The sequence below is a fragment of the Telmatherina bonti genome (assembly GCF_933228915.1).
Source record: "Telmatherina bonti genome assembly, chromosome: 16".
NCBI lineage: Eukaryota > Metazoa > Chordata > Actinopteri > Atheriniformes > Telmatherinidae > Telmatherina > Telmatherina bonti.
In genome coordinates, this window is record NC_136614.1 from 8,155,031 (window position 1) to 8,169,427 (window position 14,397).

The 14,397-nt window shown below is 49.4% G+C and overlaps 1 protein-coding gene across 1 annotated transcript; it reads left to right on the forward strand.

Annotated features, from left to right (window-relative positions):
* Nucleotides 1-10,282: 10,282 nt before the first annotated feature.
* LOC306767610 (claudin-20-like) lies at nt 10,283-11,152 on the forward strand (the record flags this gene model as incomplete). The annotated part of the gene is made up of 1 exon (XM_079255685.1): nt 10,283-11,152. The coding sequence occupies one exon, from the start codon at nt 10,283-10,285 to the stop codon at nt 11,150-11,152; it is 870 nt and encodes a 289-aa protein (XP_079111811.1).
* Nucleotides 11,153-14,397: the final 3,245 nt, after the last annotated feature.

Below are 14,397 nucleotides of genomic sequence, written 5' to 3' on the forward strand. Positions count from 1 at the left end.
GACATGCTGGCTAATGGGGAAATATTACAAGCATGCTTCAAGATTCACATAATGCAAACATTTACATTTAATTTTGTTGTTTAAAAATGAGAAAGGAAAAGTATGACTTTGTCTTGTATTACAAAACTGTAATTGGATACAAGATGATAATCTGCAAAACAAAATATCAAATGGGTTAAAGTTTGTACAATATAAAAAAAATTCCATAATTTCGCTTGTCACAAAATGAATGAAAAAAGAAATGTTTCACAAATCAGACACTATGTTTTATTGAATCTGCATAGTATGTGGAATATTTCAGCCCAGGTTTGAAGAGTCTAAGTGTTGTAGTTTTTTGTCAGGACCTGGTCTAATATGGTGTTGTTTCCGACAAATTCAGTGGAATTGCCCTTTACACATATTGCGAATCGGAAGCTAACTTCAGCCTCGTATCCGTTGGGAGTTCTCCATGCGGTCTGTGGTCCTCTCCGTGTGGTCTGTGGTCCTCTCCGTGTGGTCTGTGGTCCTCTCCGTGTGGTCTGTGGTCCTCTTCGTGCGGTCTGTGGTCCTCTTCGTGCGGTCTGTGGTCCTCTTCGTGCGGTCTGTGGTCCTCTCCGTGCGGTCTGTGGTCCTCTCCGTGCGGTCTGTGGTCCTCTCCGTGCGGTCTGTGGTCCTCTCCGTGCCGTCTGTGGTCCTCTTCGTGCGGTCTGTGGTCCTCTTCGTGCGGTCTGTGGTCCTCTTCGTGCGGTCTGTGGTCCTCTCCGTGCGGTCTGTGGTCCTCTTCGTGCGGTCTGTGGTCCTCTCCGTGCGGTCTGTGGTCCTCTTCGTGCGGTCTGTGGTCCTCTCCGTGCGGTCTGTGGTCCTCTCCGTGCGGTCTGTGGTCCTCTCCGTGTGGTCTGTGGTCCTCTTCGTGCGGTCTGTGGTCCTCTCCGTGCGGTCTGTGGTCCTCTCCGTGCGGTCTGTGGTCCTCTCCGTGCGGTCTGTGGTCCTCTCCGTGCGGTCTGTGGTCCTCTCCGTGCGGTCTGTGGTCCTCTTCGTGCGGTCTGTGGTCCTCTTGGTGCGGTCTGTGGTCCTCTTGGTGCGGTCTGTGGTCCTCTCCGTGCGGTCTGTGGTCCTCTTCGTGCGGTCTGTGGTCCTCTCCGTGCGGTCTGTGGTCCTCTCCGTGCGGTCTGTGGTCCTCTCCGTGCGGTCTGTGGTCCTCTCCGTGCGGTCTGTGGTCCTCTCCGTGCGGTCTGTGGTCCTCTTGGTGCGGTCTGTGGTCCTCTTGGTGCGGTCTGTGGTCCTCTCCGTGCGGTCTGTGGTCCTCTCCGTGCGGTCTGTGGTCCTCTTCGTGCGGTCTGTGGTCCTCTCCGTGCGGTCTGTGGTCCTCTCCGTGCGGTCTGTGGTCCTCTCCGTGCGGTCTGTGGTCCTCTCCGTGCGGTCTGTGGTCCTCTCCGTGCGGTCTGTGGTCCTCTCCGTGCGGTCTGTGGTCCTCTCCGTGCGGTCTGTGGTCCTCTTCGTGCGGTCTGTGGTCCTCTTCGTGCGGTCTGTGGTCCTCTCCGTGCGGTCTGTGGTCCTCTTCGTGCGGTCTGTGGTCCTCTTCGTGCGGTCTGTGGTCCTCTCCGTGCGGTCTGTGGTCCTCTCCGTGCGGTCTGTGGTCCTCTTCGTGCGGTCTGTGGTCCTCTTCGTGCGGTCTGTGGTCCTCTTCGTGCGGTCTGTGGTCCTCTTCGTGCGGTCTGTGGTCCTCTCCGTGCGGTCTGTGGTCCTCTCCGTGCGGTCTGTGGTCCTCTCCGTGCGGTCTGTGGTCCTCTTCGTGCGGTCTGTGGTCCTCTCCGTGCGCTCTGTGGTCCTCTCCGTGCGGTCTGTGGTCCTCTCCGTGCGGTCTGTGGTCCTCTCCGTGCGGTCTGTGGTCCTCTCCGTGCGGTCTGTGGTCCTCTCCGTGCGGTCTGTGGTCCTCTCCGTGCGGTCTGTGGTCCTCTTCGTGCGGTCTGTGGTCCTCTTGGTGCGGTCTGTGGTCCTCTCCGTGCGGTCTGTGGTCCTCTCCGTGCGGTCTGTGGTCCTCTTCGTGCGGTCTGTGGTCCTCTCCGTGCGGTCTGTGGTCCTCTCCGTGCGGTCTGTGGTCCTCTCCGTGCGGTCTGTGGTCCTCTCCGTGCGGTCTGTGGTCCTCTCCGTGCGGTCTGTGGTCCTCTCCGTGCGGTCTGTGGTCCTCTCCGTGCGGTCTGTGGTCCTCTCCGTGCGGTCTGTGGTCCTCTTCGTGCGGTCTGTGGTCCTCTCCGTGCGGTCTGTGGTCCTCTTCGTGCGGTCTGTGGTCCTCTTCGTGCGGTCTGTGGTCCTCTTCGTGCGGTCTGTGGTCCTCTCCGTGCGGTCTGTGGTCCTCTTCGTGCGCTCTGTGGTCCTCTCCGTGCGGTCTGTGGTCCTCTTCGTGCGCTCTGTGGTCCTCTCCGTGCGGTCTGTGGTCCTCTTCGTGCGGTCTGTGGTCCTCTCCGTGCGGTCTGTGGTCCTCTTCGTGCGGTCTGTGGTCCTCTTCGTGCGGTCTGTGGTCCTCTTCGTGCGGTCTGTGGTCCTCTTCGTGCGGTCTGTGGTCCTCTTCGTGCGGTCTGTGGTCCTCTTCGTGCGGTCTGTGGTCCTCTCCGTGCGGTCTGTGGTCCTCTTGGTGCGGTCTGTGGTCCTCTCCGTGCGGTCTGTGGTCCTCTTCGTGCGGTCTGTGGTCCTCTTCGTGCGGTCTGTGGTCCTCTTCGTGCGGTCTGTGGTCCTCTTCGTGCGGTCTGTGGTCCTCTTCGTGCGGTCTGTGGTCCTCTTCGTGCGGTCTGTGGTCCTCTCCGTGCGGTCTGTGGTCCTCTCCGTGCGGTCTGTGGTCCTCTTCGTGCGGTCTGTGGTCCTCTTCGTGCGGTCTGTGGTCCTCTTCGTGCGGTCTGTGGTCCTCTCCGTGCGGTCTGTGGTCCTCTTCGTGCGGTCTGTGGTCCTCTTCGTGCGGTCTGTGGTCCTCTTCGTGCGGTCTGTGGTCCTCTTCGTGCGGTCTGTGGTCCTCTTCGTGCGGTCTGTGGTCCTCTTCGTGCGGTCTGTGGTCCTCTTCGTGCGGTCTGTGGTCCTCTTCGTGCGGTCTGTGGTCCTCTCCGTGCGGTCTGTGGTCCTCTTGGTGCGGTCTGTGGTCCTCTTCGTGCGGTCTGTGGTCCTCTTCGTGCGGTCTGTGGTCCTCTTCGTGCGGTCTGTGGTCCTCTCCGTGCGGTCTGTGGTCCTCTCCGTGCGCTCTGTGGTCCTCTCCGTGCGCTCTGTGGTCCTCTTCGTGCGGTCTGTGGTCCTCTCCGTGCGGTCTGTGGTCCTCTCCGTGCGGTCTGTGGTCCTCTTCGTGCGGTCTGTGGTCCTCTCCGTGCGGTCTGTGGTCCTCTTCGTGCGGTCTGTGGTCCTCTTCGTGCGGTCTGTGGTCCTCTCCGTGCGCTCTGTGGTCCTCTCCGTGCGGTCTGTGGTCCTCTCCGTGCGGTCTGTGGTCCTCTCCGTGCGGTCTGTGGTCCTCTCCGTGCGGTCTGTGGTCCTCTCCGTGCGGTCTGTGGTCCTCTCCGTGCGGTCTGTGGTCCTCTCCGTGCGGTCTGTGGTCCTCTTCGTGCGGTCTGTGGTCCTCTTGGTGCGGTCTGTGGTCCTCTTGGTGCGGTCTGTGGTCCTCTCCGTGCGGTCTGTGGTCCTCTTCGTGCGGTCTGTGGTCCTCTCCGTGCGGTCTGTGGTCCTCTCCGTGCGGTCTGTGGTCCTCTCCGTGCGGTCTGTGGTCCTCTCCGTGCGGTCTGTGGTCCTCTCCGTGCGGTCTGTGGTCCTCTCCGTGCGGTCTGTGGTCCTCTCCGTGCGGTCTGTGGTCCTCTCCGTGCGGTCTGTGGTCCTCTTCGTGCGGTCTGTGGTCCTCTCCGTGCGGTCTGTGGTCCTCTTCGTGCGGTCTGTGGTCCTCTTCGTGCGGTCTGTGGTCCTCTTCGTGCGGTCTGTGGTCCTCTTCGTGCGGTCTGTGGTCCTCTCCGTGCGGTCTGTGGTCCTCTTCGTGCGCTCTGTGGTCCTCTCCGTGCGGTCTGTGGTCCTCTTCGTGCGGTCTGTGGTCCTCTCCGTGCGGTCTGTGGTCCTCTTCGTGCGGTCTGTGGTCCTCTCCGTGCGGTCTGTGGTCCTCTTCGTGCGGTCTGTGGTCCTCTTCGTGCGGTCTGTGGTCCTCTTCGTGCGGTCTGTGGTCCTCTTCGTGCGGTCTGTGGTCCTCTTCGTGCGGTCTGTGGTCCTCTTCGTGCGGTCTGTGGTCCTCTCCGTGCGGTCTGTGGTCCTCTTGGTGCGGTCTGTGGTCCTCTCCGTGCGGTCTGTGGTCCTCTTCGTGCGGTCTGTGGTCCTCTTCGTGCGGTCTGTGGTCCTCTTCGTGCGGTCTGTGGTCCTCTTCGTGCGGTCTGTGGTCCTCTTCGTGCGGTCTGTGGTCCTCTCCGTGCGGTCTGTGGTCCTCTCCGTGCGGTCTGTGGTCCTCTTCGTGCGGTCTGTGGTCCTCTTCGTGCGGTCTGTGGTCCTCTTCGTGCGGTCTGTGGTCCTCTTCGTGCGGTCTGTGGTCCTCTCCGTGCGGTCTGTGGTCCTCTTCGTGCGGTCTGTGGTCCTCTCCGTGCGGTCTGTGGTCCTCTTCGTGCGGTCTGTGGTCCTCTTCGTGCGGTCTGTGGTCCTCTTCGTGCGGTCTGTGGTCCTCTTCGTGCGGTCTGTGGTCCTCTTCGTGCGGTCTGTGGTCCTCTTCGTGCGGTCTGTGGTCCTCTTCGTGCGGTCTGTGGTCCTCTTCGTGCGGTCTGTGGTCCTCTCCGTGCGGTCTGTGGTCCTCTCCGTGCGGTCTGTGGTCCTCTTCGTGCGGTCTGTGGTCCTCTTCGTGCGGTCTGTGGTCCTCTTCGTGCGGTCTGTGGTCCTCTCCGTGCGGTCTGTGGTCCTCTCCGTGCGGTCTGTGGTCCTCTTCGTGCGGTCTGTGGTCCTCTTCGTGCGGTCTGTGGTCCTCTTCGTGCGGTCTGTGGTCCTCTTCGTGCGGTCTGTGGTCCTCTTCGTGCGGTCTGTGGTCCTCTTCGTGCGGTCTGTGGTCCTCTTCGTGCGGTCTGTGGTCCTCTCCGTGCGGTCTGTGGTCCTCTTGGTGCGGTCTGTGGTCCTCTTCGTGCGGTCTGTGGTCCTCTTCGTGCGGTCTGTGGTCCTCTTCGTGCGGTCTGTGGTCCTCTTCGTGCGGTCTGTGGTCCTCTCCGTGCGGTCTGTGGTCCTCTTGGTGCGGTCTGTGGTCCTCAGGTCCTCCATACGGAGCTGGAACAGTGAGAAAAGTTTACATTTACAACCACCTGAAAGCAGTTCCTGGAGGGATTTTTTCTGTCTGGCGATGGGAAGATGAGGCAAACTGGAGGAATAAAACAGAAGCCAGCATGCAGTAAGTAGAAGATAAAACTAGCTAATTTAGCTCCAAGCTGCTCCATTGTTCCTGCAAACAGCAAACTTTATTTTAGTTTTATAAAATCTGCGTCTAGACCAGCTGAACTGTCAAGCTAAATTATCTAATTCATAAGAACAATTTATCATTTGGATTATTCTAATGTTCAACTGTGGAAGCTATTTTGTGTTGTTTGCAAGTGATCTTTGTACATTTTTTCCATTATTATTATTATTATTAATGTTATTATAATTTTCTATGCATTTTATGCTTCTAAAAATGCGTCTTTATATGCCACTTGATGCTGTTCATGAAACTATAAAGATTCACCATGTACGTTTTAGCAACATATAATTTATCTAAATTTAATTAAATAGAAATATGACATAATAAAGTAAAAGTAAGTACAACAGTACTGCCATGAAATTATATATTATCCTTTTAAAGGTGGAGTATGTAAGATATGTAAGAGTATGTAAGATTATCAATATTTTCAAAATAAATTAACTAATAAAATAACTACAATCATTTTGAACATGTAGGTTCCAGTCTGTCCATATTCGATGTGTTATTAAATTACAAGTTTAATTAATGACAAATGACAAAAAGCACATTTTTTTACTGGAAGGCAAACATTTAAGAAGGGTGTTTGTCGTTAATTAAACTTGTAATTTATTAACATCAAATATGGGCTGGAACCTACATGTTTAAAAAACAAACAAACAAAAAAACCTATCTAATTATGATTGTAGTTATTTTTAGTTAATTTTTTTGAAAATATTGAAAATTTTACATACTCCACCTTTAAGAATGCAATATTATAAGTGTAGTTGGCCCTGGCTGGAAGGGCCCCTTTTTCCACAGGGAGCCAAAAGAAAACACCACAATTATATCTAAATTAATGTGAAGTTTGTTATTTTTATATTTGTTTGTTTTTTTTAAATATTTGTTATTCATGTTTGTATTAGTGTTAACAGGTGTAATTACAGGCCATGGCCACCAGAGGGAGGCATCGAGTTATCAATAAGCGAGTAGAGTTTTACTTCCGGTTAGATTTTGAAAAGAAAAGGTTCCTGAAACGCAATAGATGCTCATTTTCTAGAGAACATTTGGGTTATAAAAACCAATATGAAAATAATTAAAAGAATTTTCTTTAAAAAAAACCCAAAAACAAACAAAGTTAATGGTTGGAGAGAAAACAGTCACCCAAACATCCATGCTTCTCAACCCTGGAATTATTTAGTAAATATGTTGTTTTTATTCAGATTTCCTGTTAATATTCTTTAGTTCTCTTTGTTTTTCTCTCCTCTACTATCATGTGACTCCCACATAGACTAAACAACAAAAACAGTCTGTTTCTAACATGATCGCTGTTTCTCCATCCTATGATGGCACAGAAAAACCTCACAAATAAATAATTAATTAACCTAAGGGAGGGATGAAACACAGACACCACCTGATGTTCAGATAATTTAGTCCACTTTATTTATAAAGCACATTTTAACAACAGAAAGTCTTCAAAGTTCTGCACAAAGTCAAACATGACAGAATCCACCCCCCACCCCCCCCCCCCCCCCCCCCCTCGCGAACCCGAACACCCCGTGTGTCCAGAACAAGTAAAAACCTGGTTTTCCTGCTGGCTCTGAGAGCGGTGGGATAAACTGTCCTCTGGGAACCGTTTACAGGAACAATGTGACCCTGATCATGTTTATCATTCCCCTCGGGGGGGGGGGGGGGGGGGGGGTCCTGGTCCGGAGCTTCTGGACCAGGTCCAGGATCAGGATCAGGATCAGGACCAGGACCAGGACCAGGACCAGGACCAGAATCAGAATCAGGACCAGGACCAGGACCAGAATCATTTGTTTCCAGGAGAATTTAAAGATCGACTCCAAGCCGAAATCTGAACAAAGTGCTGATCCTGGATTTTTAAAATCCACCTCATGAGGACCTGCTTTGTTCAAAATACACTGAGTGTGTGTGTGTGTGTGTGTGTGTGTGTGTACAGCAGAGATAAAGCTCTTCATTTGGAGCACCGGGGGGGGGGGGGGAGGGGGGTTCCCACCAGATGGGTTAATTCAGCCCCTTCATTGGCGCTCAGAGGGGTCAGAGGTCAAAGTGATGAGTGTGAAGCTAATTTCTGCTGTTTGCATGAAAGATTGTGGAATTGCTGCTTCTGAGAAAAGATGAACAAAAACTCACAGCCTGAAAACCATGAACATAAAATTAATATAAAACATAAATTCAGATTAAATTTCACATTTGATGGGATTTATTTCTTCACACAAACATAAAAAACACATTGAGGAAAAAAAATCTCATAAAATAAACACAATCTGACAAATAAAATAAAAACATGACATTAATATTTAATTATTTAATATAGAAAAAAATCTTCCTAAAAAATATAAACAATTTTAATCAAATAAGAATCAAAACACATTAATAAATATTATTCAATTATTATTTAATATAGAAAAAAATCTTCCTAAAAAATATAAACAATTTTAATCAAATAAGAATGAAAACACATTAATAAATATTATTCAATTATTATTTAATATAAAAATCTTCCTGAAAAATATAAGCAATTTCAATCAAATAAAAATAAAAAACATACTAATAAATATTATTTAATTATGATTTAATATAAATAAATCTTCCTGAAAAATATAAACAATTTTAATCAAATAAAAATAAAACATATACTAATAAATATTATTTAATTATGATTTAATATAAATAAATCTTACTGAAAAATCTAAACAATTTTAATAAAATAAAAATAAAACATATACTAATAAATATTATTTAATTATGATTTAATATAAATAAATCTTCCTGAAAAATATAAAAAATTTTAATCAAATAAAAACTGCAATCAAACAAATATTTAAGTGAATTAGAATTAAATATTTGTAAATTATTTTAAATCAGGCAAAAATGGATAAAAAATGCAGCAAAATAAGCAAACATTTCAAATAAAAATAAGAATGAATTAAAAAATCTCTTAAACTCAGAAAAACTCAATGAAACAAAGAAAATAAAAATAAAAAGAATGAAATAAAATTGGTTTCTTCTTCTCATTAATTCCATGAAAACGACATTTAAACAGAAAGGTGAAACGGCACCAAATCACAGGAACGTTCATCCTTCCGGGCCGAGTCGCCTGCAGAGATCTGCTGCCACGGCGACGGCAGCTGATGCTCGGGATGACAGACGGCTGCTGTCGCCGTGGCAACTCAGAGGCATTTCTTCAGTTATTCCACCTTTAAATAGATTTTTATTTGTTGGTTAAACGTCATTAAATTGTTTCTGTTGAAATAAATATTTCAGCTGTAAAGTCGAGGAGAAACTAGAAACGTTTCTCATCAGATTTACTGGAATCAGATCAGTTTCTGTTTTCTAACCTTCACACTTTGTTCAGATGAATTTTATGGTTAAAAGCAGGACGACGGTAAAACACACAGCCTGATATTCAGACACAACCTGCAGGGTTTTATCATCGCAGCGTCTTTCAGCCAAAACTCAGTTTAAAGTAGAAAAATATCAAATAATTCTCAGAAAAACATTTTAAGATGAAGTTTTGTTTGTTCTGCTTAAAAACGACTTTTTTACTGCTAGAAAAGCTGCAGTTCAGAATATTTACAATAAAAAGAAGCGTTTCTTAAACTTCTACTAAAATGATTTAAATCCAGTTGAATCCAGCAGAACTGCATGAAACATTAAAAATGTTCATTTTGTTTCTGCTGAAACACAAAATAAATACGAGGAAAAATGTCATGTTTGCTTCTGCTAAACAAAGGATTTACTCTGTTCTATAAACATAAACAGGTCCAAACACACACACACACACACACACATGTTGATGTGAAACGACCACAAACCCGAGCCTCTGCATCAGATGACGCCGCCGCTGCATCGGCGCTGGGAAACCCACCGTCCAAGTTGGGCTTTGTTTGTGGGGACTTCTCTTGGTCGTCACGACAACAATAATTAGCAGCCATGTTGGTGGAAACGGCGTCTGTAAACTGGTTTTTTCCCACATGGAGGAAATGAGTGTTTCTGGTTTGCAGCTCAGGTCTGAGCAGGTCTGCAGGATTATGGTAATGACAGGTTGCCGAGTCCCGTCGCCACGGAGCCGGTGGGCGGGCGGGCCGGTGGGCGGGCCCCGGACGCTTATCAGCGCGTTGCAGTGGCCGATTCTTCAGGCGGTCACATGACGCGGCGACACCTTGATTCACAGCTCGGCGGCTTTATCAGCCGCAGCAGAAGAGACGTTCCCGCCGCAGCAGATACCATCAGGAACATCCGTCATGAGCGCGGCGGGGGGGGCACCCGGTCCGCTTTCAGGAATTCTGCAAAGAAAAGAAGAAATCTGCAGTTTGGAGACGTTTCAGCGGCGCCGACGCACCGCCATCAGATAAGAACGCTGCTCTGCGGCTCGGTGACCTTCAGGTCCGACCAGAACCGGAGAGTTCTGCTCCGACCGGGTCTGCAGGACGCCGGGGACGTCTGCTGGTGCAGAATGGGATGAAACTGTTTGTACAGTTGCCAAGGAGACAGCAGGCAGAGGCTCCAGTTCACCCCCCCACGCCGCGTCTCAGGAACCCCCCCCCCCCCCCCAGGTAAGACCCGTTTGGTCCAGCAGAACTCGGAGCGCCGCTCAGGGACGCTGCAGCTTTAAAACACATAATTGAGTGTCGATGATCACCACTTGAGCTGCAGAGTAACTAAATCATCGCCCCCCCGCCGCCCCCCCCATGCTGGAAGCGGCAGATTCCCATCAGCAGCCTCAGCTGTGTGTCCGTCACGCTCCCACGCTCACTTCACTCCTCATTTCTCCTCCGGTCGCAGCCCGCTGGAGCCTCCACTGAGGAGTTCTCCGCTGTCAGGACCCGCCGGGACGCCACCGGACCGGGGGGGGGGCCCGCCATGCTCTCCGCTGCCATTCAGATCCTGGCGTTCGCCCTGGCGCTGCTGGGCGTCCTCGGCGCCACCGTGGCCACGCTGCTGCCCAACTGGAAGGTGAGCATCAGCGTGTGGACCAGCATCATGACCCCCATCTCGCAGATGCAGGGTCTGTGGATGGACTGCGTCTGGTACACGTCCGGCGTCTTCAGCTGCACCATGAAGAACTCGCTGCTGTCGCTGCCGCCGTCGCTGCAGCTCATGCGAGCCGCCATGGTTCTGTGCTGCATGGTGGCCGCGTTCGGACTCTGTCTCGCCTCATTGGGGCTTAAATGTACCCGCTGGGGGGGGAGCCACCGAGCCAAGGGGCACACAGCCATCGCTGCGGGGGGCTGCTTCATCCTGGCCAGCCTCCTCTGCCTGGTCCCGGCGTCCTGGTTCACCAACGAAGTCATCACCGCCTTCCTGACCACGGACCTGCCGGACAACAGCAAATACCAGCCCGGCGGCGCTCTGTGCGTCACCTTTATCTCTGCTGGATTCCTCCTGGCTGGGGGGGTCATTTTCTGTTTGTCGTGTCCCGGGAAGCGGTCGAGGCGACCGGACCACGCCGCCTCTGCCGACCCCGACCGGTTGGAGCCGCGCAGAGACGAGCGGCGGAGGCGGGAGCTGCAGGACGAGCGGCGGAGGCGGGAGCTGCAGGACGAGCGGCGGAGGCGGGAGCTGCAGGACGAGCAACCCAAAAACAGGAAAAACAAAAGCGTCCAGCTGCAGACGGACAAAGTGAAGCAGGAGAAAAGTCCGGCGGTCCAGGAGACCAGGAGCTACGCGTCCCCCTCCAGACTCCCCCAAAAAGACCTCAAGGACAGCTACAGCCTCCAGGAGTACGTTTAACCCTCAGCTGAGCGCGAAATGTGGACTTTTCAGCTGAGCCTGTCTGGCTCATGGAGAGGGGGGAGGTGTGAGTGTAAGGGTTGGGTTGGGAGGGGGGGGTAATTACAAAATGCTGGAAATGACAGATTGTAGATTCAGCTGAATGTCTCAGAAGCAGAGAGCCGGGACTCGGCTGGAACAGTAAATCCTTTCCAAACTGCCTGCAGAGCTGCTGCAGCGTCGCGAAACCAAAGTCTGGAGGCGAAGACGCCAAAAGGAGACTCTGGACCTGCTGATCACACAGAAACACAAACGCCGTCTGCCTTCTCAGATTAACTTCACGCTCCCGCAGGGCCGGACCCAAGCTTTCTGGGGGCAGGGGCACCCTGCATGTGTCTGCATTAGAAAACACAGAAGAAAGGGTTTATATAAGATAAACACTGATTTTATTTAGTTAGAATAAAAATCATCAAACAGATAAATATCAGACCGAAAAATCATCAACCGGGTTAGTTTAAATACAAACGGAAATGCATCATGTTGGGGGGGGAATTTTTACAAAAACAACGTAAAACAGTCATCCAAAGAAGCTTCTTAGAGCTTATAAGATAGTATTAGACAAATATCTTAGAAAATAGTTTGATTGTCATGAAAACCAGCAGATCTTCTGGAGACCTTGTGGGACATTTCAGTACCGACGACCTGCATCCAGTCGTCGGTACCGTGTTCTGATCAGATGATCTCATGGCTGGAAGACGCTGCAAAACTACTCAGAAATGTATCGTTTCCAGAGGAACCGACTGGAAATGTTTGTTTTCACACGTGTATAATTAGCAGAGTAGTTAGAAACTATTGTTTACATTTGTTCGTGAGTAAAATTCAGGGGTTTTTTTTTAACCAACAAACCAAAAATTGATCAAACCGTGACGTATTGATCAAAATTTGAAGGTTGTTAAAGAGTAAAATCACGGAAATCTGTGTAAAGATGGAAAAGCTGTAAAGAATAAAATGTTGGAGGCTTCTTCTTTATTTTGTTTTCATATTTTCTCTTTATTTTATTCAGGCTTGAGTTAACCTGGTCAGTCAATGACGGTTTTATTTCCAGCCGCCTGGTCCAGAAGCCACCACAGAACAAGTTAATGCAACTTCATGGAAAATAAAAGTTGGAATTACAACATGTGCAGTGACCTTTATCACAACAACATCGTTGGTTTTATGCTAAATGCTTATCTGTAACTACCGGGGCCGATCACAAGAGTTTATCTGCATTTTATTTCCTGCTGAACGCAGATAATTTTTCACATTCCAACAAAATGTCTGACTTTGGAGCTGATCTGAAGAATCACAGGAGAATTATTAGATTGATGAAGGTTATTCTAACCTGCCGAGAAGCCTCTAAAACATCTTCAGTTGCAGTTTGTGGGCTGCAGGAACCCACCCTGTCGTTAAACAAATGTCAAAACAAACAAAACGTCAAAATACAAACTCCGACATCGGGGACGTCGGAGACCTGCAGCTCTTTTCTATCAACACTCTGTTTCTGTTCCTTTGATGAGGACGTGTTCTGGTCATGGAACATCTGGTACAAAACATCCCGAAGGCGGCTCGTACAGAACGAAAGCGTCCCGTTTCAGCCCAAACACAGCGACGAACTGGACATCTGGCACAGCGGCCATTTTCCTGCTGGTCTGACGGGAGTGTTTACTGGTCTCACTGGCCCATAAAACTCAGCAGATTGCTGGTTTTTCTTCACAGATGAAAACTTATTCCTCGTTACGCGACTTCTCTTCCACTGGAACAGCAAACGCAGTAAGTTCTGACGTTCTTGTTTTCCTGCTAAAGTCGACTCTGTGGGGGTCACATGGTCATCCAGGCTGTCTCACCTTCCTACATAGTTACCAGCCTGAGCCAGGGACGTACAGTATGCAAACATTGGGAAGATTGTATGTTTTCATCCAGTTGAAAACACTTTTTCATGTCAGACCGTAAGAACAGACCAATCAGAGCAAACCCTGATTTGGGGGCGGGGTCAACTTTCTTTCACGCAAAGATACTCAAACGTTTTATTCTGAGATAAAACTTCGACTCCAATTAATACAAATAATGTTTACTATATTATTATCATCATTATTATTAAGTTAAAAACGCCGGACGCCAACAAGCTAATTTCTCTTGTTCTTTACTACGTGTCATTGTTTGACTTCAGCATGGCTGTGCAGCGTGTTACCGAGCTGCTCGGCGTCTCAGCTGAGTTTATTGATCAGGATTAACCGTGTTGAACTAACGCGCTGCATGTTGATGAAGCTGTTTGCTAGCTTGAAGGCTTCATCTTTATTTTCCCTCCACAGTTGCATACGACATTTCAGTTCACTTCTACTTTACTTGTTCCAGAAAATGCTTCCAAAAATATCTGATGGAAACGTTAAAGTGATCAAAGCATCTACAGATAAAATAGTAAAATAAAAGATGGTAAATTTGCAGTTTAACTGGAAAAATGTGCATCAGTGTTGTAGGTGTTTCCTGACGTGATGAAAATATTCCGGAGCTTCTGAAATTCAGTGTTTAGATTCAGAAACTGGTCCAGTTCCAGAAAGCCGACCAGTGACATCCACTCCATCTTTTCCTGACAGTTTATGAGGAGGCAGGAGGTGCAGAGCGGCGTGGAGAAAGGTAATGATGCTCTTTGCTTTCCCATTATCTTTTCACCACGGTTGGTTGCACACACACACACACACACACCTCCTCCCCCTCTGGGTTTCAGCTGTATGAGGAGGCACACGGTCATTTTCAGGACGTAAAGTAAAGCACAATGGAGACGGCGCCGCCACCGTATCGTACACGCTTGGTGGGCGCTGAGTGTCCTCTAACCTGAATGAGCTGGAAAAGAGGCCTCTTAGCTGAACGCCCACACGGCCTCTCAGGAGAAGCTTCAAACCTGCACAAAAAAACCAACCTTGATTCAGACGTTTGTCAGCACTGCAGCATTTCTACGTCAAATCTGGCGGCTCACGTAGAAAAGAGGAAAACGGTGAAGCATGCTGCAGCAGAATCAGCGCCAGGACCTTTTCCTTCACCGTTATGACAATAAAACCGGTTTTTAGCTCATACATGAACCATTTTAACAATTAGCTGAGCTTTAAAACACTCTGAGGTCACAGCTGAGTTGTTTATCTGATGTTTTAAATCTGAGACACACAAACCACCTGGGATATAAGCCGTGTACACACATTCACTTTTCCCCTGCCAGGCTCTGTCTGTGTTGGATC